This window comes from Setaria italica, chromosome I (genome assembly GCF_000263155.2).
Source record: "Setaria italica strain Yugu1 chromosome I, Setaria_italica_v2.0, whole genome shotgun sequence".
In the NCBI taxonomy this organism is placed as follows: domain Eukaryota; kingdom Viridiplantae; phylum Streptophyta; class Magnoliopsida; order Poales; family Poaceae; genus Setaria; species Setaria italica.
In genome coordinates this window covers 789,600-816,594 of record NC_028450.1, presented here as the reverse complement: position 1 = coordinate 816,594, position 26,995 = coordinate 789,600, and the positions used below count along the sequence as shown (strand labels likewise).

Sequence of the window (26,995 nt, the reverse complement as noted above, 5' to 3'; positions counted from 1 at the left end):
ACAACGCTGCTTTACCTCTGAGTTGACTTGTAAGCAATCTGAAGTCTCTAACAATTCATTGATGTCCAAACTTTTGATGGCCATGACGGGTTTTTTTTTTTCTGAAAAAGCCTCTGTGGCTGGCTAGCTGCCACGCTTTGCGAGCTGAACCAAGCAGCATCCAAACACTGGTGACTTGCCGCACTTTAGGCGTGCACTTTAGGCGGTGGCACGTTGTGGCCGTGAGCCAATCAGACTCTAAGTCTAGATTGGAAATTGTCCCCACGAGCATCAGAGAGTAACAGATCAGGATCCACTGTTTATTCCCGGCATGGAAAAAAATCATCTTGGGGATTAGAACCACGGAAACCGAACATAGCCTAGGTTTAAAATATGTGCTGTTTTCCTCATTGATCTTGATACACATAGAGCACCCTCTAAATAAGTTTCCTAATCCAACCACACAAGTTGAGCCAAAAACATCTAGTACAAACAATCAAATTCTAGTTAGAAAACCATTCAAATATATTCGAGTGTGGTATTATTTTGAAAATCTCATTCTAAGAAAAACAATGATGCAATTGATTTTTATTTGGATGTTTTGTTTGAAAAATATGATGTTTTATTTTTGTATGAGTTTTTTTATTTATATCGGGCCATCGTGCTGTCCAAAGGGCCTCGTTTTTGCTTGTTGAGCCAAGGCCGCAACCCACAAGAGAGGCCCAATCGCCCACCTCTCCCCACAACGACGGCCCAAGTCCCAACCCAGCAGCAGTAGCATCTCGTCCGCACGACCGCACGCCCACGCCTTGACCGCCGGCGCCGCAAACCCTCTTTGTCGGCGGCGGGATGGCGAAGGTCAGCGAGTCCGCGGCGGAGGCTGCGTCCACCGCCGCCGCCCCTCCTCTTACTTCCGCTTCCGCGCCGCCATCGAGGCCGAAGGCGAAGCACCGGCTGGAGATCGAGGGGTACCCCGTGGAGGGCCTCTCCATCGGCGGCCAAGAGACCTGCGTCATCTTCCCGACGCTGAGCCTCGCCTTCGACATCGGCCGGTGCCCGCAGCGCGCCATCTCGCAGGAGTTCCTCTTCATCTCCCATGGGCATCTCGACCACATCGGGGGCCTCCCCATGTACGTGGCCACGCGGGGTCTCTTCAGGCTGCGCCCGGCCACCATCTTCGTCCCGGCGTGCCTCCGGGACCTCGTGGAGCGGCTGTTCGAGGTGCACCGCGCCATAGACCAGTCGGAGCTCAAGCATAACTTGGTCCCCCTCGAGGTCGGGGAGGAGTACGAATTGAGGAGGGACATCAAGGTCAGGGCTTTCAGGACCTACCACGCCATACCCAGCCAGGTGTGGCGAATTACTTGGGTTCATTCCACTCCTTGTCCTTGGATGCACCTGTTCCAAATTGATCCGTTATAATCCTGCAATGCTTGGATGGGGGTGTGTGCAGGGGTATGTCATATACTCGGTGAAGCAGAAGCTCAAGCAGGAGTTCATTGGTCTCCCAGGGAGCGAGATTAAGCGGTTGAAGTTATCAGGTGTGGAGGTCTGTCTGCCATGGTGGCTGTGGAGTTCAAATTGAAGCACCGTCTAGTAGCATGTTGATGTGGTATGGGCTTATATGCCCCCCTCACCATTCACCTATTTTTAATTTGCAGATCACGAATACGGTGTCCACCCCTGAGATTGCTTTCACGGGAGATACGACATCAGATTTCATTCTTGATCCAGACAATGCAGATGCGTTGGGGGCAAAAATTCTTGTTGTCGAGGTATTTTGTTATTACTTGTCGCTTTACAGCTATGCTCTCAGTTTGCAACATGTGACAAATTTTTTATGTCACTAACAGCAAGTAGCAACCTTACTTAGCAATGCGTTCCATTTCCACTGCTGAACGTTTTATTTTCTGAAATCGTTCCCCTCTATGATATTTTTGGTAGTGAGATGTGCTCTATGGATTTCAGAGTACTTTTCTAGACGACTCCATTTCGGTTGAGCATGCAAGAGAATATGGGCACACACACTTATTTGAGGTGTGTTATTTGAGATATTCCAAAATCGTTTATTCAACTTCCAACATTTCAAATATTAGTATTTACCGTGATGTTTATTTTTGGCAATGCAGATAGCAAGCCAGTCTGACAAGCTTGGAAACAAAGCTATTCTACTCATTCACTTTTCTGCTCGTTACACTACAGAGGTGGGCTGACATCTAACCATTGTGTATTCTATCTACTGAAATTCTTTGGCCAGCTTCATTTCTTTTCTGTTATTCAACTCCATTTTGACTGCTTCTGTTTGCCTATTCTATCCTAATTCCATTCATATTTAAGATGCTTTGTTTCCACGTGGCTATCCTTGCTTTTGTTCTAATCAGCATGACCTCCAAGCTTGTGTTCTAATCAGTGGCACCAACAATATGGCAACGTGAAATTGCTAGCAAGTGATGTCAATCTACCGGGTGCACTAGTTCCAGCCTCTAGATGAACTCGGCAGCTCTTTTCAAGCGAACAATAAAAAGGGTCACCACATATGGTGGATTACATCATTACATGAGTCTGATGGGACCGCATCCAGCCACACCGAATTAGCAATCTGAAGTCTCTAACAATTGTGATTCTGGTGCACACAGCTTCATCCAGATTTGGGAAAAATAGCTTGGGCCGAGCTAGACAGGCTGTTCTTGGGCCTCAAGTCGCCACGGGGGCCCATGAGTTGGCACCGCCGGGGGGGCCGGCCGCCGTGAAATCGAAGCTGTCGTCCCACGAGGCAGGCCACCACGACCATTTCACCCCGCGCTTTGGATCGAGTCCTGAGAAACCTGCATGTGCCGGGCAGCGCATCCAGGCGCTTGATTTCATCGGCCTGGGACCAGGATTGCTGCCTGGTTGAGGACCGCATCCAAACAAGCAGCGACCAATGCGCACGGGTAGGTTGCAGCCTTGACCACCTTCCACAGCTGAGCCTGCCAAGATCACAAGGCATGGTCTTCAAACATACATAGCATCTATAATTCAAATGTGTCACATCATATCAACTAATAATCCAGCAATGTATCATTTATCTAAAAAAATAGCTGTGTACAAACTGTAGAGAACATGACCCTATACAACATTTTGGTGATGGAGTGACAACATAGTCATTGGGACTAATGGTTTGTCTTTCTAGGTTCAAGTGTGCAAACCAAACCATGGCAAGGTCCAAATTATGGTATTCAAGTATCCAACCTATGGTATTCTTGATATTCAAATCATCATTTTCAAGTGTTCAAGCTATGGTATTCAAGTGATCAAGCCATGGTACCTAGAATTATTCTATGGTATTTAAGCATCAATCTTGCACATCTTGATAGCATGTTTTAGTTTATATTTGATGCTTTGTAGTGGAAGCCATAGGTTAAGGTTTTAAGTTTGCCTAATTTACGCTCTCCCCCTCTTAGGCTACCGATTCCTTACAAAAACTGAAGCTGAAATGCGGGAAAAGTCGTTTGAAAACTGCTGCAAGTAGCAAGTGCTCGAGGGGCATAGCCTCTAAGGTCAACTTTCTGCCAAAGGATTCAAGTAAATTACTTAACAAGTCGCAATACAGAACTCGGAATGTTAATTTCTTTTCATGAGCAATCAAAACATCATAAGCAACATGGTGTCAAGGGCATACCTCGACGCCTCTTCGTTGAGTTGTTGTCGAGTGTCGACTACCATCCTCGGTGCAGAGTAGGATGCCATTCCAAGCTTCAGTATGGTCATATATTTTTTATACCATATTGGACTGGAGAAAACAGAACATGACATTCTTAGACAACGAATTAGTTGCTAATGATCTCATGAAAAGGGGAGGAAACATATAAATGGAGCAGCTTGCCTTTTTCATAATTACCTCCTGTAACCTGCCAGGTCAAGAAGACAAGAAGTACAGGATTACAGGAAGATATCCACTTCATACAATAGGCATGCTAGGACCAACAGTCTAGTTCTGTGTCTATCCGTCTGTGCTCCTTTCCACGTTGTTTTAGTTTATCCGTATAAGTTCCAAGCATTTGTGAACACGCGTGCGTGTGACCGTAGACCCGCATTGTGCAATGTACTTATTTTCATCTTCTTAACATAAAGATACGTAGCTTTCCTATGTATTCTCGAAAAAAAAAATTACATCAAATTCTGGAACCACCGAGGGTATAATATTCTCTGCAACTACATTTTCTTCTTGGAGGCGCCACCCAAATATCCCGATCCCACCCCATCGCTAGATCTCCAGGTAAAAACTTTATCCCGGTTGGCAGCGGTGGTGGTGACTATCGTCATTTCCTTGGTGGAGGCGCTGTTTTGGAGGCTTCTTGAGTGATGGTGCACTTCGTGCGGGAATTGTGGTTGCCCAACTCAGATTCTTCAACAGCTGTTGGTATCTTACTTATCCCTGCTGCCTATGTTAGTGGAAGTGTGGATGGTTTTGATGCGGTATTAGCTTGGTGGTCAGAGCGTCAATCACAATATGGAGTTGTTTCTCTTCCCCGTTGTTGAATTTGGCTCATGCTTCGGTTCCACTTTCACCTGGTGGAGAAGTTGGGTCTTTTGGAGGCGACCTTACGAAACATGCCCTGAAGGAAGATTACTGGAATAGTTTGTTGGAGATTTTGAGTTTCTTCTTAGTTTTGTTAATTTTCTTTAATACATCAGATTTCTGATGTCTTGGCACATGTTCACTTGGAACACGTGCCTCTCACTATATTGTTTATGGTTTGATGCATTCTCGTAAGAGGATGTCCGAAGCCGGAATATTATCTTCCATTATCTAAAAAAACATATTCTTCTACACTAATGGAACAAATTTGGAGTTATGGATATGAAATATGATAGCTGCGTCAAGGATATACGTACCATTGTTCATTGCTGACCACCACTGCGTACCATTCTAAGCTTCATAGGAGCAGGCCAGCAGGATACCGTTGTTAAGCTTCGGAGTTGAGAATGTTCGGAGCATTATATTCTGATCCCAAATTCCTTATGTAGATCAGAGCTCTTGCTATGCCTGAAACGGGTCGTGACTCATGAGTTGAGTTTGTTTCAGGCAAACGGCAGTGGTTGTTTGAAGTTTGAACGGGAGGGATTGGCAGGCAGACAGGCGCATATATTCAAGATCTTGATCATAGCATGGAGGAATCTGGCGATGGCAACTGTTCATCAACTGACCGGATGATCCAGAACTCTTGCGAGCGATAGGCGACGAGCTTCCTTCTGCTCAGGGCAGCTCCTTTTAAGCATAAAGATCCTGAGAGAATAAAAAGCACACAAAAAAGAGACTATGACTATTCTTTTTTAAGCATAAAGCTTGCATCACTGGAATGATCAGAAATTATGAACTTTAATTTGCACAATGGAGTGTCAGGCGCACCTTGTGTCACACATTCCTTTCACAGGTTTGCTTCAAATTCGGTGTTGCAATAGTATTTCCATTAAGAAAACCAGCAGCTGGGACTGATCTTCAAAATTACCAGCAGCTGCTTTAAGAAAACCGAAGGATATTTATCGTTCCTGGTAAGGAAGCAGCAGGTTAATGGGAACAATAATTCTTGGTAAAATTGCAGAAGTAGTGATTTACGATGATATGCTGTTTTAAGATAAAAAGGGTTGGAAAGTAGTGTGACACAGAACAAAAGATAGTGAAATTTTATAAGAAATTAAATGAGTGGATAGAAGAAATGAAGGTTAGGTAAGATGGTTGCGCTATGTCTAAAGAAGAAGCATAGCAGTGGGCTACAATGCAAAAAGCAGCAATCCAGATAATCCAAGTGGTTGCTTGAAATGTGAATGAAATCATAAATCGAGGATCATAAGTAATTTTTATTTAAACAAACCTCCATACTGAAGGAACCATGAAGGATCATAAATCAGAAGCACAATGATTTGCTGCAGAAAAGAGCCATAGTTGAACGACTGGTCATCAGCATGTAGCCGGGCAAGTACAATTATATTTGGCTTTGTTTCCCTTCATTTTTCATTTTTGGCATGCTCCATAAACTTCGTAGCAACAACTAGCTTTGATTAGCCAGTGTAGTGAATCGGGCAGGCTCTTCCTTGGCAACGACATGAATTTAGGAGAGCTAGTGACATTTATTTCTTCAAGAGGCAGAAAGGTGAGGCAATCCGTGAGGGAGGGATTGCATAACTGAATGTTTGACTCGGTATTGTTCGTCCTGACTTTTCAGAGCTGTCCGTTAGCTTTGGTGGTCTGGACGGACCACAGTAGTTGCTGCAGAAATAAGCACAGATGTTCAGCGGTTACCTCGTCATAATATGGATATTCAGGAGGAGATCACATGTGTTACCTCGTCAATCTTTCCTAGTAGATAGGACTATAGGAAATCTACATCTATATCTGGCCTTGTTCCTCTTAATTTCTGGCATTCCTCATAAAGCTCGGCGGAGCAATCTGATTCATTTATGCGTAACATTTGCAGTGAATCAGGGAGGCCCTTCTTGGGCAGCGATCTGATTCTAGGAGATCCACTTATAATTATAGTCTCGAGAGAAGAAAGGCAATGCAGCCCTCGAGGGATGGACAGCAGCCCCCTGCATCTATCAAACTGCAGCCATTGCAGGGATGTGAGGAACTGAAGGGCCTGCTCCTGCTCTTCCGTGAAGCTCTCCACCCGCCAATCACGAACGAAGGCTAATTTCCGGAGGGTAGCGGAGATGCGGGTGCAGATGGGAGCAACAAGCACTGCGGAGATGCTGTCCACCTCAAGTCGCACCAGGTGGAAGGAACCTGCGTGCATTGTTTTGGTCCTTGCCACCTCTGCGAGTAGATCCGCTGCTATAGAATAAGGATCAGTTTCATCAAATCTCGAATTACAAACCATCAGACTATCGAGGGTTGATGTGATGAGAGGATTGAAACCATCCATTGTGAAATTCTTACAATCTCTTAGTTCTAGTTCGGTAAGAGATGTCAGATTTGAGAACAGAGCCATAGACAGAGTGCTCGGCTCATGCCAAAGAGATAGTTCCTCGACATGAGGAGGGAAAGGACTGATGCCTTGAGCTGCTTCTCCTGTGGACCACCGGGACAATAGCATGTTGCAACCTTGTATGGAAACTGATTTGAGCGACAAGAGGCTCTGGAATCCACCTCCATCTTCCATAGGTAGAATCAGATTTTTACACCCATCCAACCGGACATGTCTCAGGGAGCTAGAGGGTGGAACCTGCAATACCACAACCTCATCGTGATGCTCACTTGATGCACCCACAGACAAATAAGAAAGAGCTGGGAAACATTTGAACAAATTTGATAACGATTTCCTGGTAACAATAAATTCCGAGAGGTCCAGAGATTGGACTGAATAGAGCACAATGTCATCATCCAGTCCTCTAAGAAATGTGTCCTCGCAGCTCCTAACATCAATACTTCTTAGGGGATGTAGCTTTTGGAGGTCAGTAAATGAGATGAGTGATGCATCAAAAATCATCAAACGTTCTACTTCACCAAGATTGTGGAAGGCCAATTCACCGGGCATCTTATAAATGCACAAACCTCTCTCTTCATAGCGCAAGCTGTCCGTTCGGAAAGAAGATAGCATGCGAGTGTGAGGAAGGGGAGGCAGGGACAACTTCGGGCATTCTTGAGTGGAAAGATAACATAGATTAGGGAACCATATGGTGTTGTCCTGTGTAGAAGAACTAGAGCACCTTGAGAACGGTAGGGCAGTGAGCTTTGGACAATAAGAGCACGTGATTCTTTCAAGCCTTGAGAACAAATGTGTGTTACCTCCCCCAATCCACTCGACAAGTTCTGGCATATGATGAAGCTGAACCTCCTTAAGGTGCGTGAAACTTTTCTCTGTAATGCCACCAATGAAGTCAGGTCCAAACTGGCATATCCCAACAATATTTTTCAGCTTGAGTTTTCTTAGATGATATATCTGCCCAAAAGGTGGAAGAGTGGACCAGGATACACCTTCTAGATGGAGGGTCTCCAAGTACTTCATGTGGATGTTGCTACACAACCAACTAGGACCTGCGGGACCACCATGATTAACAATGCAAAGAGCTCTAAGATTAGAGTGTGGTTGAAGGTTAGTAAGAATATCATCGACCTTCGACTGGTGCCCTCTACTCCAAAATAATCCCAGCTTAATTAGATCTCTTTTTGCCATCAATCTTGCTTCAGCAGCTTCTTTGCTGGATCTCACATTTTCAAGCCCACGTATACTGAGTTCTCCTCCTAGCTGCACCAGCTGGCCCAACTCTCGTAGTTCAAATCGAGCACTCTCTTTCTTAACATGAAATCCTTTCAACTCTTCTAGAAGCCTCATTTTTCCAACCTCAGGAATATTGGTATGGAATCCTTCCCTAGCAACAAAATGGCATAAATTCACAAGGCGGCTTATGTCTTTAGGCAAATCACACATTCCACGCCACTTTTGAAGGTCCAAAAATTTCAAGTGATAAAACCTAGATACTATTCTAGGACAGCACAATTCCCGGTTATAATAAGGTGACTCAAGTTTTAGGTGCCGAAGGTGGATAAGCTTTGAAAAGCTGGGTGGCAAAGAATTTGTGTAGTTCATGAATATAAACAGAACACGGAGGCCCTTTATCTCCTTAAATGTTTCTTTCAAAATATTCACCAAGCTTGCTGTTTCATATCCTCCAAAAATCATCAAACTCCGTAAATTTCCAATGTCTACCCTTCTCTTCAATTTATCCATTTCTTCACCAAAAGTTTCATTATAGTCATCGGACATCAAGATGGATAGGTGGCGAATAGATGGTTGGACATCATCAGCTCTAAAACTAGAACAACTGATATAGGCACATTCTTTTGATGAAACAACCTGTGCAAGCTCATGCATCAAATCATGCATTACATAATAATTTTGATCTCCTTTCATCAGAAAACCATTATCTAACAGTTCATCCAAATACTTTGAACCTATGTCCTCAATTTTATCATTCTGACCACAGGAATCGATGATGCCTATCGAAATCCAAAAACGGCTAATCTCTAAGCTATCAAACTCATAATCCTCAGGAAAAAGGCCACAATATGAAAAGCATTTTTGTAGATGGAAGGGAAGGTAGTCATAGCTAATTTTCAAGGCTGGCATAATATCATCATTGTGGGTCTGGTTTAGCCACTCTTTCTTTTGAAGAATTCCCATCCAATGTTCCCGAGAGAATCTCTTCTTCAATAAACGACCAACCGTTTTGGCTGCCAGTGGGGAGCACTTCAATTTATTTGCTATTTGTCTTGCAATGTCAATTAGTTCTTCCTTATTATCATGCTCAGCTATGACTTCACCAAATACACATGCTTGAAAGAACACCCAGAACTCAGCAGGCTCCAAACCTTCCAGGTTTACTGGAGTAGTTGTCTTCACCATTTGTGCTATATATGGAAATCGAGTTGTCACAATGACCATGCTGCCTTTTTCAGCTTCCCTCATTGTGAAAGAAGCTAAGAAATTTACCCACCTGTCCTCACTGCATTGCCATATATCATCTAAGACAATTAAGAACCTTTTTGATTTCAGTCTCTTTGCAATGGATTTCTGAAGCTGATCTAAATTGTCTGTTTCACCTTCATTTTCAACCGCAGGTATGCAGCTACGTATCTCTTTGGTGAGCTTAAGCACATCAAAGTTAGTCGACACACATACCCAGATCCTAACGGCGAAGTGTTTTTCAGTCCTTTCGTTATTGTAAAGGTGCTGGGTGAAAGTTGTCTTACCAATACCACCGGGACCAACTATAGGAAGGACGGACAGGGTCTCATCAGAACAAGTGCCACTTGTCATACGATCTACGGTTTGCTTAAAAATTGTGCTCCTTCCATAAAACTCCTCTTGTCTAATTGTCGACCCGATGGCAGGTCGTTCCATGCTTTTTGGAGGAATTTTACTGCTATTGTTTATCTCGAGCAATTTAGAGATAGGAGGACATAGTGAGTGAATGTCCTCTATCAGCTGCTTGATTTTGTTTGACATGGCCACTCGGTCGAATATCAACTTGTCAGCATACCCACTGTCGATATCGTTAAATGAAGCGACGGCCTTGCTTGTGTTCCCAGTACCAGCAGCAGCAGCAGCAGCAGCATCTTGTGAACGGCAACAAACAGAGAAGCATGAGAGCCAGTTACCAGCAGTGTTGCGCGCAGCATGGCGGGCGTGCAGAGCTTGAGCACCGAGGCCATCCCCAAGATCCGGAGTGGCCTCCCGGGTGCCGTCGAGCTCGTCCTGGATCATGAAGTAGTGGAGCTCGTCCAGAGCGTCCTCTGCCTCATCGGCCTTCTTGCTCAGGTCCTCCAGCAAGCCCTGCAGGCCGGGGTTGTGGCTGAAGTCCCTCCCTTGGGCACCATGCAGCAGCCCGAGGGTGTACTTGAGCTCGGTCTTGATCTTGTCGAAGTTGAGGCCGAGCTCACGGCTGGCCACATACCCAGCCACCAGGTCATCGGAGAGCTTGTTGAGCACCTTGCTGAGGAGCCAATTCGCTGCGCCAAGAGCAGTCTCCATCTTCTCCACGCTGGGAGAAATGGGAATGAAACCGAGGAGGGTTGTGGAAGGCTGCAAGTGTGGTGTGCCGTGCAGTGCAGCTGGGAGGATGTGTGGCTGGGAGGATGTGTGGCGTCTATTTCTATAGACAGAGGATAAGAGCTGGCAGTGCAGTGCTCTGCTTTGCTGCCTAGGTAGGTCCTACACAACCGGGGAGGCGATTATTCTTTGTGTTCTGCTTTTCAGTGGCATCAGGGACCCAAGCTACAATTCCATCCCCACCGTGAGCAAGGATTCCGACGTGTTTCGCATTGCGGAATAACTGCAATGGAGCTTAAGGTCCCTGTAAAGAAAGGCATCCTGTTAAAGTGACATGGAAGTGGTGGTGGGACGATATGGAAAGAAAGAGATAATGGGCGTCACTGTCTTGTGAAAACACACACTAGGAGCAGTGATTTTACACTCTCTATTTCTTTTTTGCTGGATTCTAAACTGTGAAATTTTTGTTGGGTCCCCATGGTCAACAGTTTAGAATAGCATAACTGTAGAAATATCCAGTGAGGTCTTGTATAATCATCAGAAAAGTCTTGCCTTTGCTAAAGACGAACTAAACAGTCCCAATGCAAACTTCACAGGATTTTTCACTTCACAGTTCACAGTGCTATAGTAACATGTTAAGGGACCATGAATCGAACAGTCCAAATATGGATGACAATCAGTAGACACCATCGTTCTTTTTTTGTGTGCTTAGTACGAAATACAATTGTTATTTTATCTTCTACGAATCAAGTTGCTAATTGTAACCTAAACATACGCTAATGTGTGCTATAGACTACTGCACGATGATGGCGTAGTGATCCCAGTGTACGCTAAAATACGGTTAGCCGGTGATCCCAGTGTAGTAAAACGATCCAAAACATTCCTTGTGGTCACAAAACGTTCCTTGTCGTTTTGCACAGCTACGCAACTTTCAGATTGAAAAATAGAAGCTGAGGCCTAATATGTCGATTTTCTTAATTATTATCTTAGCAACATTTTTTAGTTAAAACGAACAGCCACATTAACGATTGCAGGACCAAATCAAGTATCCACCAAAAGGCGTAGGCTCTGGAGCAAAAAGGAGAATCGAAAAGGAAATAAACAAGACACGAACAGTGTGTGATCATGAGCTATATACATTCTTGATCGGCTAGGAAAAATTATGCATATAGAAAAGATAAAATGAATAGTAATAACATGAAACAATTATTGATTAACTTAGACTATAACTGCCGTGCATTTCAATATCTCCGATTGTTCTTCGTCCCTGATACTATAGCATGTATTACCATAAAACACATTTAACTCTTCAATTCAGGCTGCGTGCTATTTGCTGGAAAAAAAAGGAATCATCAATTCCACACTGCCAAGAACTCATATTAAAAAGCATGACATCCTATATATCTGCCATGCAAAAATAAAGAACAATTAGTAAACGCACTTCTTTTCCTTTCCTTCTACTATATTACAAATGAAAAAACAAAAGTCTAACAAATAGCTTAAATAAAAAAAACCTACGGCCACTATGTGCTAAACAAAATTCAGCTTACTTGTTACAAAATGCCAAACGTTTATAGTTATCAGGTCCAAAATATAAAAAGCGCGGTCAATATTCAGTTTCCCAGCAACAAATATATGTGTAATTCTTATACTTCATTGTTCGATGAATATGCAGCCAACATCAAATTGGCGTGCATTTTATCTTCGAAAAGAGTGCAAGGTCCATAACACAATTCACAAAAACCTGAACAATAAAGTTACAGCGTGCTACAAAATGGAAAAATCATTGCCGTTCATCCAAGCAGCATCCTAGTCGATCTCCACGTCAGTCTCCCGCCAATCCAGTACACCAGCTTCACCCGAACTGCATCAATTATGCCTCTGTTGTATTTGTTGCAGGTGCCGCGGGTGGGAAGAGCGCGAGCTCGTCGCCGACGGGCGGGGCCGGCGCCGGGAGCCAGCCCAGCGCGGTCATCGTCTACCTCGCGTCGGCGCTGCTCGCCTTCGTCTCTGTCCTCGCGTGATGGACGCGGCGCATTCATACCAGGCAGGGGAGATACAATACGCCGATCGGAGTAGAAGAAGACAGAGGGATAAAGAGATGAACAATTGCTATTTTCTCCTATGTCCAATTCGTGAATTTTGAATGCATTTCTGAACCTAGTCTCCTGGTACAGAACATCAAAGGAGATATCAGACCTTGAAGGGGAGCTGTTATCTGTTAGAAATTTGCTAAGTACACAGTCAGCTTTAATTCATGGTCTATCCGAAGGAGTTCAGGTAGATTCGTTGAGTACAGGGCATGAAGGTTCTGCTGAGGAAGACATATCCACTGTTGAAGATCAGGAGCCATCAGAAATATGGAAATGGTCTACAGATTTCCCTGACATGCTTGATGTTTTGCTGGCCGAAAGAAGAGTGGATGAAGCCGAACAAATTGCTGCTGATGCAAAACAGAAGGGGACTCTAACTACTGCTGATATTCTGGCTTTAAAGAGGGCTATATCTGAAAATCGTCAGAAATTGGCTGATCATCTAGCTGAAGCTGCTTGCCAGTCTTCTACTTGTGGCGTTGAGCTTCGCACTGCAGCTTCTGCCCTCAAGAGACTTGGTGATGGACCTCGTGCTCATAGTTTGTTACTCAGTGCACACAACCAAAGGCTTCAATTAAACATGCAAACAATACAACCATCTAGCACATCATATGGTGGGGCATACACTACTTCTCTTGCCAGCTAGTTTTTCGTGTTATAGCTGTTGGGTTACGAGGTAGGCTACACTAGCGCAAATCAAAATTTCTACCACGTAAAACCAAGAAGAACTGCCGTATAAGGATCACGGGATTACCACTCGACGCATTACTGGTGCGGAAGATGTAGATATGCGTCGATGCAGTGAAGACGATCACGTAGTCGTACGTAGTCGATCAACGTAATCGTACGTAGTCGATCACGTCAACGTCCAGCAGCTCGTCCACGTGCAGCAAGATCGCCCCCGGTGCCGCGGCTCGTCGTCGGCTCGTCGTGGCTCGTCGGCGGCTCGTCGGCGGCTCGTCCAAGTGCTGCAGGCGCAACACCTCCAAGGTATCCGCACGTGCAGGGAGGAAGCGTCGCAAGCCGGACTGCTAGATCCGCGAGTTGCAACAGGTGAGGGCGTGGGAGGCGCGGCAGGTGTGTTTCGTCAAAAGGTGTAAACCCTAGGGCGCCCCCACCCCTCTATTTATAGAGGTTCCTAACGGGCCTCTGGGTCCGAGGCCCATTAGTACTTCTAAACTTAATCCAACTCGGATCAGATCCGAATTGGGCTTCCAGCCCCTTAAGTGTGTGACCCTATGGGTTCGGATACGTATAGACATGGCCCGAGTACTCCTACTCGGCCCAATAGTCGGTAGCGGCCTCTAGCAAGACGTGCCAACTCCTATACGCACACGAAGATCATATCAGACGAACCATCACAACATAATATACATGCTATTCCCTTTGCCTCACGATATTTGGTCTAGCTTCAAGCCGACCGCTCTTTCTCGATCTTGTGATTCGGAATCCCTTTGTAGGTTAACTCTTAACCGTACGTAGCATGACCATGCATTTTCGGATCCGATCACTCCAGGGGCCCGGAGATATCACTCTCAATCAGAGAGGGGCAAATCCCATCTTGATTGACCATGTCTCATAGCATACTTCTTGACAAACCCGAAAGCTACCTTTATAACTACCCTGTTACGGCGTAGCGTTTGATAGCCCCTAAGTAGGTCGATCCACATCTAGAATACATGCGACAATCTCAGGTCTAAGGACAAAGCGTATATGTTGTTTAAAGAGAGAACTACTTCTCGTGTTGGGTCAGTCCTAGCACATGTCTCCACATGTGTCCACATTATTAGTTCAACATCTCCATGTCCATGACTTGTGAAACATAGTCATCAACTAATACATGTGCTAGTCTAATATTCATGTGTGTCCTCACATGAACTCCGACTAGGGACAACTTTAGAATAACCATACAAGTAAAGAGTTTCACATACAATTCACATAATTGCAAATCAATTCAAGTAGCCTTTAATGGATATTCAATGAACACAATATACAAATCATGGATACAAATGGAATATCATCATCTCTATGATTGCCTCTAGGGCATACCTCCAACAATAGCTCAGGCTCTTCGCAGGTAGCTGTTTCGACGTTCGTAGGTATCAGGATAGATCATGATGAGGGGGTTTCGTCGTCACCCTGCCGTCCGTTTTGGAGGACGGTGGATACCATCGCTCTGGCGATAGCTTGTAGAGAGGGGGAGCTTCACACCTGTGCCACTGTTCGCGTGGGGTCCGAGGACGTGCGGGACCCGAGGACGGGGCTGCTCCTAGTTTACCTCCAGTCGCCGCAGGTCATGAGTGCTTTGTGACGAATAGGAGCTGGCCGCCAGTACTGTAGCTCGTACAGGAGGGTCGTGCGCGGGTACTTGCGCCGGGTTGCGTGGGGGGCGCGGTCGCCCTGCGCTCTGCCTTCTCTGCGGCGCATTTATGGGGAGGCCGACGGGGGGCCCCACAGGATTTGTCTGTCTATGCGGAGCGTATCCGAGGAGGATTCTGACCCGTGGGCCTCAACGTGCCCGACTCCCTCGCTTGAGGTCGGGCGAGGCGGAACTTTCGTGGTACAGGGTCGGGGGCTCCCGACCCTGGGGCCGCGGTCGGTCGAGGCGGAGATCTTGCGGAGGGAGGTCGGGCGCTCCCGATCCTGACGCCGGGGTCGGGCGAGGCGGAGATTTGACCACACTTCGGTGGGCCTGGGCCTTCATGTTTGTTTCTTTGAGCAGCGCATTAGGGGGTCGTTAATATTTCCCCCCAACAGTAGCCCCCGAGCCTGTGGTGGAGAAGGAGTGCTCCTCCGTAGGCTCCTTTCGCTGTTTTTGCCGTCGGTTCCCGCATTATGGCGCGTTTGTTTCATCTTTGTCACGCTTGAGGGAACCTATCAGTTTGTGACCACACGTGTGGTAGTTTTTTGCGAGGCTAGCCCCCGAGCTCCTGCTCGCTGCAGGAAACCGATCGGGAGGCTAGGTCGACTTTTTGATCGTTACCCCTCAAGCGTCCGTTCGCTAGGACGGAGGGGTTGAGCCGGGCCACGTTATCCGCGTAGGACGAACCGTGGTGCTCGTTTGAGCTGCAAACGGGTAAGTTCGAGTGGAGTCCCGGTCCCCGTTCGGGGGGGTCCGGCTTGGGCCAAGCTGGTGGCGTACTCCAATTTCCCGCCAGTCGGTTCATATAGTTCTCGGATCCGTTCGATTGGATCTGAGGGCTCGTTGCCTTTCCCCGTGGAAAAACCATGAACGTTATACTGAGCGGGACTCGAACGTGAGGTTGGGGCGCCCTTGGCGTTTGCTCGCCTGGGTGTTGGCCGCTAGCAGGCCCGTCCCTTCTCACCCCTTGCTCGGGGATGTCCTGGGGCAGCTGTCGAACCCGTGTTGGGCCAGCTTTCGAACCCCTGGACCGTATTGGGCCGTAGGGGCGTTTTCAGCCCCGTATCCCTTTCTTACCTCCCTGTGGGCGTTGGGCCGGAGCGGAGCGGTTGGTGTGCCAGGGCCGGTCGTGCGGAGCGTCGTGGGCGCGAAGCCCGGGGAGTGGAGTTATGGAAGCGCCGTCCCGCGGATCGAGGAAGATAGGATGTTTTTTCGCGGCCGATCGTGCGCGCGATTTTCGAAAGGAAACGGGCGTAGCAGGGGCGTACCTGGCGCCGCATTTATGGCGGCCGGGGCGTCGGTTTGGCTTCCCCGGTACTCTTCCTATAAAAGCTGGAACACGCCGCTCTGGTTCCTCTCCTTTCGTGCTCAAGCCTTCTTGCCTTCTTGCTCTCCTGCGCTCGCTTTGTCTTCCTTGTTCCCGTTGCCCTTCGCCGCGCGTTTCGTCTTCATCTTCGTCGGCCCTCTTCCCTCCTTGGCGATGGCTTCCTGGGGAGTCTCCCACTTCACCGCCAAGCGCGCCGAAGGTCTGGTGCGGAAGGGGCTCCTCTGCGAGAGGACGGCGGCGGACGAGTGGAGGCTGCCGGGGACGGAGCAGATTCCGTCGCCGCCCGCCGGCTACGTCGTCTCCTTCGCCCATTTCCACGAGCGGGGATTCGCCTCCCCTCCAAGCCGTTTCTTCCGCGGGCTGCTCCACTACTACGGGCTCGAGCTCCAGCACCTCAACCCCAATGGGATCCAGCACATTGCGGCGTTCGTCGCGTTGTGCGAGGGATTCCTGGGGATCGAGCCCCACTTCGAGCTGTGGAAGTACTTCTTCACGGTGAGCCTCTACCAGAAGACCGGGAGGGCCGGAAGCCAGCAACAGTCGCCTCCGGTGCCGATTGGGTGCGCCGGCATCCACCTCCGTCATACTCGCTCCAAGGAGTATATGACGGTGAAGACCTCCGTGTCCCACAAGGGGTGGCACAACCAGTGGTTCTACGTGAAGAACTACCCGAACTCCCCCCTGCCGCCGTTCACCGGCCGCACCATCGACGCGGCGCCCGACGTGTGGGCGTACGGGCCGGTGGAGAAGGAGAAGAAGAAGATCTTCGACCTCCTGCAGGCCATCGGGCAATTGAAGCGGGAGGGACTCACTGGTGCCGGTGTTATCGGCGCCTACCACGCCCGGCGGGTGGCGCCGCTGATGCTCCGGATCCGGCCCCTTGGCGTCATGACCCCCGACATGCCGCCCGAGGGCACCGTCCTGGCGATAGGCGCGCTCGCCGCCTCCGAGATCCAGCAACGGCTCCGGGAGGCGCTGGAGGACAAGGATGTCGAGTACCCGGTCCCCGGGCACCCGCCGATGCGCCCGGAGCCGGGCTTCGTGGACCTGGTAAGGCGTCTGGGTCACTACCTCTCCCCCCTGATGCTCTGCCGTTTTGTTGTTCCGATGTGGATCCTCTTTTTCGCCTCACAGGGCTCGCTGACCCGGGTTAAGGACTCTCTCCTGCCGGTGCCGGAGGATGCCGCACGGAGGGCTCTTAACCGTATCCAGGCGGAGAAGGACAAGCGCCGCAAGGACAAGGAGACGGAGAAGCGGCGGCAGAGGGCCGCCAAGGAGCTCCAACGGTGGCGGAGAGGGGCGGTCGTGTCTGACGACGACGACGACGACGATGAAGAAGAAGAAGAAGAAGAAGAAGAGGAGGAGGAGGAGGAGGAGTGGGAATTGTTCGCCCCCCGTTCGGGGGCTTTAGTGATTCGTGACGCACCCCCACAGACGGCGGCAGGGGGTGTGGCGGCGGGAGCGCACGTGCGGGATCCGGCTCCCCCCGGTCCTGGGGCCGTGCCTCAGGGGTCGGCGCAGCGCGTGCTCCCGGAGCCTGCGCGGACCGCTCCTTAGGGGGCGACGCAGGGCGTCCCCCGGGGGTCGGCACAGGATCCTCCCCAGAGGGGGACGCGGGGCGCCCCTTCAGGGCCGTCCCAGGGCACCCCCCAGGAGCAGGCGCGGGGTGCTCCTTTGGTGCCGGCGAGGGATGTCGCCCCGGCGCCGAGCCGGAGCGTCCCTCAGGGGCCTTCAGAGCCCGCCCCTACCGCAGTCTCGGGTCCGGCGCGGGGCGCCCCCCAGGAGTCCGCTCGGGGGGCTCCTCGGGGATCCGTGGGGGCTGCCCCCGCCACCGTGCCTGCTGGCGGGGGGCAACGGGGTGGCGACAAGCGGCCACTGCCAGACGCCCCGGGGTCGGCGTCTGGCTCCGAGTCGAAGCGCGCACGCCGCACCTGCGCTTCGAGGGCGTAAGTTGACTCTCTCCGCACGTCATCCTTTCTTTCTCCTTTCATGTGTTTCTGTTTGACGCCTATCTGTCAACGTTGCAGCGCTTCTCCCCGTGGCGTCGGCCTGCGGCTGGCGCCCAAGAAGATGCTGCGGTCGTCGTCCTCCTCTGGGGGACGGGCCGCTGCCCCGCCAGCGGCGACTGGCGGGGTTCCTGGCGTGGCCGCAGGTCCCACGGCGGAGGTGGCCGCTGAGGTGCCGGTCGTCGGGACGGCGGCGGGGTCAGCCGCAGGAGGGGGAGCGGACCCCATTCCGCCCGCGGCCCCACCGGTCGTTCTTCCGGCTCAGGCCGCGATTCCTCTGGGCCCACAAGCCGGGGAGGTGATTGACCTCGACGCCGACGAGGCGGAGGATGCGGAGACGACGGTGGGCGGGGCGGATGCCCCTGCTGACGTGGCGAGGTCGGAGGCAGAGGGGGCGCCGGCCCCCGAGGGCGCGGCGGCGGTGAAGGCACCGGTGCCGGGGGGCGAGGTCTCCGTCCCGGTTGCTCCCACAGGGGTGCTTCCGGCGGCCGAGGCGGAGGTGCCCACAGAGGTGCCGTCGGCGGCCGTAGTGGAGACGGGCGTGCAGGCGCCGAAGTCGTCGGCAGACCTGGGGTTTTCTGGCGTCGTACTGTCGTCGTCGACGACGACGTCAGAGTCGGACCTCGTCCCGCCCTCAGCTTCCTCCGTCCCCGGGGTGTGGAGGGGGCACATCCTCCGCTGGACGTCCCGCGACAACCCGCCGCGGCGCCTCTACGCGCTGGATGATGCCACCGAGTGGCATAAGTGGCAGGTGGTGCATGGCGGCGTCGCCCGGGCTCAGGCGGCGTTGACCTCGGCGTTGGGAGCTCTGGCCGACACCGTAGTCCCTGGCAACCAGGTATGTTCGTTTTTGCCGCCTGGTGATGAGCTCTTATCTTTTTACTTTTTTGTCTTACCGTCATGTTACTTTGCAGGCTCTTCAGGAGGCCAGTCTGTAGAAATCCGACTTCCTCCAGCGGCAGCGGAAACTCTGGGAGCACTACAACGCCGAGAGGGAGCATTCCAGGGGTCTGGCCCTGCAGCTCGGTGCTGCCCAGGGGGCCGTTCGCGACCTGGAGGGGCGCGAGCAGGCGGCGCTAGAGGGGGCGCGGCGTGCCGAGGCCAAGCTCCAGGCTGTCGCGGAGAAGGCCCGCCTCGACCTTGAGGAATTCCAGGCTGCTATGGAAAAGGCGCGCCATGACGCCGAGGGGCTAAGAGCAGCTGCTTCCGAGCGGGCCCGCCGGGACGCCGAGGAACTGGCGTGGCTGAGGGGGGAGAATGCAGCCCTTCGAGCGGAACGCGACCAATTCCGTTTGCAGGTGGATGGGCTCCAGACTGCCGTGTCCCTCAGCGTCGCCCGGGAACACGAGCTGAAGGCCAAGGCCGACGGTGAGGCTCTTTCTGCTTATGTATTTCCGTGCTGTTGGTGTTTCGTTTCTTTTAACTTGATGAGGTTTCTTGATTGGCTCCTGCAGAGGACCTTGCCAGGTTGCAGGCTTTGCTCGACGAGGAGCGCGGCGAGCATGGCGCCTTGCGGGATGCGGTCCGCGTCGTCTGCGAGGACTTCGGCGTCACTCCGGAAGAAGGGTCGAGCTCGCTGCCGGCCCGTGTTCTTGAGGTGCGCCGTCGCCGTCGTGAGATTGCCGTGGACGCGCTTCACCTTGGTGTGCGGCGCGCCTTCGGGGTCTTTGGCTCTCACTATGCCGACATTAATTTTGTCGGGATGAGTGAGGGGTACTGCGTCGGCTACACCGACGCCGAGCTGGACGAGATTGACTCCGCGATGACTGCGCCGGCGGAGGCCCTCGCGAAGCTTCTGGAGGATGAGGCCGTCCCCCCTGCTGACCCTGAAGCCGCTCCTGCCGGTCCCGAGGCCCCTGCCGCCGCCGACCCTGAAGCCGCCGTCGTCGCCGACCCTGAAGCCGTCGCTCCAGCCGACCCTGGGACTACCGCTCCGACCGACCCTCCTGTCAATTAACTGTACCGGGCTGGTGCCCAAAAAACGTTTGTATTCAAGTCAGTCGTTTTGAACTCGTTTGCGCTGGCCATACGGGCCTGTTCTTATGACTTTTTATTTCGTGCTAAGGAAACCGTTTCCCTTTGTTATTCCTTTGGTTTTTTGAAAGCGTTTGGATGCGTTGCCAGGTGCGTCAGTAAGTTTTTGATGAGCGAAGGTACCGTAGCCGCTGGGGCGTAGGCTTTTTTCGCAGTCCGATCGCAACTTGGCTGAGTACCGTTCACGCATCCTTATCTTTCTGCATCCAAAGGTTTTTCGAAAGGGAGTGGCCGGTTTTCCGAAAGAAGAAAAAACGTTTTCTTTTTGGCGGTGCCCAGCGGCTGGGGTCGGAGCCCCCGATAGCCCCCGAGGGGTGTTCGATCCTGGGGCCAGGCCAGGGTCGGATACCCCTGAGCTTAAAAGAAAAGGCCTTCTTGTTTCGTGAAGGTCAAAACTGGTAGCCCCCGAGGGGTATGCGACCTTGGAACGAGGCCAGGGTCGGATACCCCTGAGCTTAAGCGAAAAGACCTGAGCCAAGGTGGCTCAGGGTTTCTTTTTAGTAGAAGAACAAAACTGGTAGCCCCCGAGGGGTATGCGACCTTGGAACGAGGCCAGGGTCGGATACCCCTGAGCTTAAACGAAAACGGGGGCATAGCTGTGTATAACTTATAAACAAGAGCTATGGGTAGAAGCGCCTTAGCTGTTCTATGTTCCAGGCGTTGCTGAAGATTTGCCCGTCGGGAGTTGCCAGCTTGTAGGTGCCTGGCCGTAGCACCTGTGCGACGATGAACGGGCCTTCCCATGGGGGGGTCAACTTGTGCCGACCCCTGTTGTCTTGGACGAGGCGGAGCACTAGATCTCCAACGTTGAAGGCGCGGCCTTGTATCTTGCGGCTGTGGTAACGCCGTAGGGCCTGCTGGTACTTAGCCGAATGCAGGAGGGCTACGTCTCGCGCTTCGTCGAGTTGGTCTTGTGCGTCCTCGAGCGACGCCTGGTTTCCCTGTTCGTCGTATGCTTTGACCCTTGGTGATCCGTACTCCAAGTCGGTGGGCAGGATGGCCTCGGAGCCGTAAACCATGAAGAACGGGGTGAATCCCGTCGCCCGGCTGGGGGTCGTCCTCAGGCTCCAGAGGACTGCTGGGAGTTCCGCAACCCATCGTCCGCCGAACTTTTTAAGGCGGTCGAAGATCCGTGGCTTGAGACCCTGGAGTATCATGCCATTGGCTCGTTCGACTTGCCCGTTCGTGCGGGGGTGCGCAACTGCCGCCCAATCCACTCGAATGTGGTGGTCGTCGCAGAACTGGAGGAATCTCTTTCCGGTGAACTGCGTACCGTTGTCGGTTATGATGGAGTTCGGGATCCCGAAGCAGTGGATGATGTCGGTGAAGAATTGTACCGCCTGTTCGGACTTGATCTGCGCCACAGGCCTTGCTTCGATCCATTTGGAAAACTTGTCGACAGCGACGAATAGGTGGGTGAAGCCCCCGGGCGCCCTTTTGAAGGGTCCAACAAGATCCAATCCCCAGACCGCGAATGGCCACGTGATGGGGATGGTTTGCAACGCCTGTGCGGGCAGATGGGTTTGGCGGGCAAAGAATTGGCATCCTTCGCAAGTACGGACTACCTGGGTAGCATCCGCGACCGCGGTTGGCCAGTAGAAACCTTGCCGGAAGGCATTGCCCACCAGTGTCCTTGGCGCAGCGTGGTGACCGCAGGCCCCGGCGTGGATGTCCTGGATCAGCGCCTTTCCCTGCTCGATCGGGATGCAACGCTGGAGGATCCCCGTGTAGCTTCGCTTGTAAAGCTCTTGGTTGATGATGGCGAAGGATTTCGCTCGGCGCGTGATCCTGCGGGCTTCGGTCTTGTCAGCTGGGAGCGCGTCGTGGATAAGGTACTCGAGGTACGGGGCTCTCCAATCAGTCGGGGGGTCAGCCCCCGCCGCGGGACCCGCCTCGATTTCCATAACCGCGGGGTCGGAGGGCTCGGCTTCCGCGGCCGGGTCAGGTGGGGCGGCGTTGTTTTCCTCGGGATTGGTGTTCGAGTCCAGGATAGGTGGCGTATTGCCGACCCCTCCTGGCTCGGATCCCGACCCCGAGGCTGGGCATGCCGCGTCGTCCCCTGCTGGCTCCGGGTAGCGGATCGAAGGCTTCAGCTGGTCGCTAACGAAGACGCCGTCGGGAACGGGCGCCCGGCCAGACGCCGCCTTTGCGAGCTCGTTGGCGGCTTCGTTGAAGCGCCTTGCGACGTGGTTGAGCTCCAACCCGTCGAACTTGTCCTCGAGCTTACGTACCTCGTTGCAGTAGGCGGCCATTTTTGGGTCATGGCAGCTCCATTCTTTCATGACTTGTTCGACGACCAACTGGGAATCGCCTCGGACGTCCAGTCGACGGATGCCCAGCTCGATGGCGATGCGAAGTCCGTTGAGAAGGGCTTCATACTCAGCGACATTGTTGGATGCAGGGAAATGGAGGCGGATCATGTACCTTATGCGTACGCCCAGCGGAGAGACGAAAACGAGGCCCGCTCCGGCGCGAGCCCTCATCAGCGACCCGTCGAAGTATAGCGTCCAAAACTCCTGCTCTTCTGCCACCGGTGGCGTTTGCACCTCCGTCCACTCGGCCATGAAATCGGCAAGTACCTGGGATTTGATGGCGGTGCGGGGGACGTAGGTGATACCCTGGTCCATAAGCTCAATCGCCCACTTCGCGATCCTCCCTGTTGCATTTGGGTTCCGGATTACTTCACCAAGCGGGAATGAAGAGACGACCGTTACCGGATGGGAGGTGAAGTAGTGACGCAGCTTCCTCTTCGTGATGAGGACGGCGTAGACGAGCTTCTGGATCTGCGGATATCGTGACTTGGATTCGGACAACACCTCGCTGATGAAGTATACCGGGCGTTGCACCTTGAGAGCGTGCCCCTCCTCCTCCCGCTCCACCACTAGGGCCGCGCTGACCACCTGGGTGGTTGCCGCGGCGTAGAGTAAGAGGATCTCACCGTCGGCCGGCGGAACCAGGATTGGGGCCTTCGTCAGGAGGTCCTTGAGCCGGTCAAGCGCCTCCTGCGCCTCGCTGGTCCACTCGAAGCGGTCGGATTTCTTCAGGAGCCGATAGAGGGGGAGTCCTCGCTGTCCGAGGCGCGAGATGAAGCGGCTTAGGGATGCTAAGCATCCCATGACGCGCTGCACTCCCTTCATGTTCCGGATCGGCCCCATGCCGTTGATGGCCGCTATCTTCTCCGGGTTCGCCTCGATGCCGCGTACGGATACGATGAAGCCTAGCAGCATGCCCCTTGGGACACCGAACACGCATTTCTCTGGGTTAAGCTCGATATGCTTATCCCTTAGCCTTTCGAAGGCTAGCTCCAGGTCGGGGACAAGCTGATCGCTCTTCCTGGATTTGACCACGATGTCGTCGACATAAGCCTCAACGGTTCGCCCGATGAGATCTCCAAAGCACTTAAGCATACATCGCTGGAAGGTAGCCCCCGCGTTTTTGAGGCCGAATGGCATCTTAACGTAACAGTAGGGGCCAAAGGGGGTGATGAAGGAGGTGGCGAGCTGGTCGGCCTCTTTCATCGCGATCTGGTGGTAGCCGGAGTATGCATCGAGGAAGCTGAGTGTTTCGCACCCGGCTGTCGAGTCGACTATTTGATCTATACGCGGCAAAGGGAACAGATCCTTTGGACACGTTTTGTTGAGACCGGTATAATCGACACACATTCTCCATTTCCCATTCTTTTTCGGTACAAGAACAGGATTGGCCAACCACTCGAGGTGGTGTACTTCCTTGATGAAGCCGGCCGTCAGGAGCTTTTCGAGCTCTTCGCCAATGGCCCTGCGCCTTTCTTCGTCGAAACGGCGCAAGCCCTGCTTCACCGGTTTAGAGCCGGCCCTGATGTTCAGGGAATGCTCGGCGACTTCCCTCGGGATGCCTGGCATGTCCGAGGGTTTCCACGCAAAGACATCACTGTTTGCGCGGAGGAAGCCGACGAGCGCGCTTTCCTATTTGGGGGATAGGGCTGCGCTGATTCGCACCACCCCTCCGCTGGAACAACCGGGATTGAGGGGGACTTCTTTGATACCTTCGGTGGGCTTGAAGGGGGTTCCTGACTGCTTGGCGTCGGACCGGTCCTCAATGGTTTCCTCAAGCTGGGCCACCATGTTGCCCGAGACGGTGATAGCCGCGGCGTACTCGCAGCACTCGACGTCGCACTCGTATGCCTTCTGGAAGGTCGTGCCAACGGTGATGACTCCGTTGGGCCTCGGCAGCTTGAGCTTGAGGTAGGTGTAGTTGGGGATTGCCATGAACTTCGCGTAGCATGGGCGGCCCAAGATGGCGTGGTAGGTTCCGCGAAAGCCCACCACCTCGAAGGTGAGGACCTCCTTCCTGTAATTGGAAGGGGTCCCAAACATGACGGGCAGGTCGATCTGCCCGAGGGGCGTCGCCTGCTTCCCTGGCACAACGCCATGGAAGGGGGCCTTGCTAGGACGGAGACGGGAGCGGTCGATCCCCATGGCGTCGAGGGTCTCAGCGTAGAGGAGGTTGAGGCCGCTTCCCCCATCCATGAGTACCTTGGTGAGACGCGTCGTGCCAATGATGGGGTCGACGATGAGAAGATAGCGCCCTGGGTGCCGGACGCGTCCAGGGTGGTCGGATCTGTCGAAGGTGATGGCTGGCGCGGACCAATCGAGGAAAGTCGGGGTCGCTGGCTCGGCGGCGTAAACCTCCCGACGCTCTAGCTTGTGCTGGCGCCTGGTGTCGTACGCGGCGGGGCCCCCGAAGATCATGAAGCAGCCGTCCACTTTAGGAAAGCCGTCTTCCTTCTCCTCGTCGCCCTTCTTTTCCTCATCGGGCTTCCGTTTCCGATCGCCCTTCACCGGGTTGCCCACGAAGAACCTCTTCATGAGGTTGCAGTCTTTGTAGGCGTGTTTGACGGGGAACTCGTGGTTCGGGCACGGTCCCTCGAGCAGCTTGTCGAAGAAGCCGGGTGCGCCCTCGGGGGGCGGCTGCCCTCGCTTGCGTTCGACTGCGGCCACGAGGGGGGCCTCGCGCCGCTGCTTGCTCTTCTTCTTCTGTTGCTGGCGGTTGGAGGTGCCCTCGCCAGCGTCCTCCTCCCGCTTCGCCTTGCCTTTGGAACGATCAAAGATCGCTCCGACAGCCTCTTCACCAGAGGCATAGCTAGTGGCTATGTTGAGGAGCTCCTCCGTGGTTCGTGGACCTCGGCGCCCTAGTTCGTGGACGAGGGGCCGGCAAGAGGTCCCTGCTAGGAAAGCTCCTATGACGTCGGCGTCGGCGACGTTGGAGAGCTCGGTGCGCTTTCTGGAGAAGCGCCGGATGTAATCCCGGAGGGACTCTTCCGCCCCCTGGCGGCAGCTCCGGAGATCCCAGGAGTTGCCAGGGCGAGTGTATGTCCCCTGGAAGTTTCCTACGAAAACCTCCTTCAGGTCGTTCCAGTTACGAATGCGTCCTGAAGGGATGTGCTCTAGCCAGGCTCTCGTGGAGTCTGCTAGAAACAGGGGTAAGTTGCGGATGATGAACAGGTCATCGTCCGCCCCGCCGGCCTGACATGCGAGCTGGTAATCGCTGAGCCACACTCCAGGGTTGGTTTCCCCCGAGTATTTGGCCACACTCGTAGGTTGCCGGAAGCGCGGCGGGAAGGGCGCATTCAGGATGCGCGCAGAGAAGGCGCGGGGTCCAGCTGCTCCTGGGCTCGGACTGCGGTCCTCCCCGCTGTCGTAGCGTCCGCCACGGTGGACGTGGTAGCCTCGGTCCGCCCCGTCCGCCCTGTCCGCGCGGGAACGTCTCCGCGCGTTCAGTGTATCGCGGGCGTCGCGAACGGGACCGACGCGTTGGTGGATGGATCGGGCCTCGCCTATCGCGAGTGGCGGTGCTCGCTGGGCGGTCGCAGCGGGATTCGCCTCCGGAAGGGGTTGATGGACAGATTCCCCCCGCCGCTCCGGGGGGGGGGGGGCGCCCTGCGTTGCCCTACTGGCGTTCTGGCCGCGTCGTCGAGACGCCGAACTTTCCACCTGTTGGACGGCGGCGCACTCGAGTAGGTTACGCATCTCTTGGCGCGCCCGTCGCTCCTCAGGCGTTGCCGGCTCGGGGAGCTGTCGGAGCAGCACCGCCGCAGCGGCGACGTTCTGGTTGGCGCGGGCGAAGAGCGGTGGACGTTCCCCATCCGCACAGATGCGTTCCTGGACGTCGCGCGCTCGTTGTCGTGCTCCCCCCTCATGGCGGGGGTGCTCTACTTCTTGGCATGCGCCCAGGTGCGCTTCCGGTTGCAGGGAGCCCTCTGGTGCCCTGGGTAGGGCCCCAGTGGTGGCTGCGGCGCGCGAGGGGGGGCCCGTTGCCTCCCCCCGGCACCATCACCATTGGACCCCTCGGAGTGCGTGTCAACCATGAAGCACTCGCGCGAGGGGCGTGGATCCTCGTTACTGGAGCCAGCGTCGGAGGCCATCCTTGCCATGCCCGCGAGCTCGTTGCTCGCGGGTGACGTGGCGAATGACCGCGCTAGGAGGCGGCCGTAAGCACCCGTGGCGTTGCGTAGCCCGAAGGGCCATCCTTCTGGTGAAGCCCTTCCGGCTGGCGTCCGGCCGCTCGTCGTCATCCTGGCAGTGGTGCCGAGGGCAGCAGGACGAGCGGGCAGGACGAGCGGGCAGGACGTGGACAGGGATCAGCTCGATCCCATTCCCGGTGGCCAGAAAGTCCAGGCTCCC

At 53.1% G+C, this 26,995-nt stretch overlaps 3 protein-coding genes across 9 annotated transcripts in view; 2 read left to right on the top strand and 1 right to left on the bottom strand.

Moving 5' to 3' along the window:
* Positions 1–26,995, top strand: part of LOC101753284 — a 44,437-nt gene that overhangs the window by 7,722 nt on the left and 9,720 nt on the right. The window lies entirely within an intron of this gene.
* On the top strand, positions 737–5,384 carry LOC101755032 (nuclear ribonuclease Z). 3 transcript variants are annotated; one of them, XM_012847570.3, is made up of 6 exons: positions 741–1,329; positions 1,433–1,528; positions 1,641–1,754; positions 1,948–2,016; positions 2,109–2,183; positions 5,048–5,384. In XM_012847570.3, the coding sequence occupies exons 1-6, from the start codon at positions 829–831 to the stop codon at positions 5,174–5,176; spliced, it is 984 nt and encodes a 327-aa protein (XP_012703024.1). In that variant the 5' UTR covers positions 741–828; the 3' UTR covers positions 5,177–5,384. The 3 variants fall into 3 exon arrangements, with proteins under 3 accessions (XP_022685354.1, XP_012703024.1, XP_004951256.2); XM_004951199.4 differs by lacking the exon at positions 5,048–5,384 and adding an exon at positions 2,361–2,442 and having other exon boundaries at positions 806–1,329; XM_022829619.1 differs by lacking the exons at positions 2,109–2,183; positions 5,048–5,384 and having other exon boundaries at positions 737–1,329; positions 1,924–2,016.
* On the bottom strand, positions 2,468–11,040 carry LOC101755710 (disease resistance protein RGA2). Of its 3 annotated transcripts, XM_004951204.4 has the most exons (6): positions 6,306–11,038; positions 5,835–6,229; positions 5,372–5,511; positions 4,858–5,248; positions 3,641–3,751; positions 2,468–2,948 (listed from the first exon to the last, which is right to left on the bottom strand). In XM_004951204.4, the coding sequence occupies exon 1, from the start codon at positions 10,491–10,493 to the stop codon at positions 6,333–6,335; it is 4,161 nt and encodes a 1,386-aa protein (XP_004951261.1). In that variant the 5' UTR covers positions 10,494–11,038; the 3' UTR covers positions 2,468–2,948; positions 3,641–3,751; positions 4,858–5,248; positions 5,372–5,511; positions 5,835–6,229; positions 6,306–6,332. The 3 variants fall into 3 exon arrangements, with proteins under 3 accessions (XP_004951261.1, XP_004951259.1, XP_012703022.1); XM_004951202.4 differs by having other exon boundaries at positions 5,835–11,040; XM_012847568.3 differs by having other exon boundaries at positions 4,858–5,214; positions 5,835–11,040.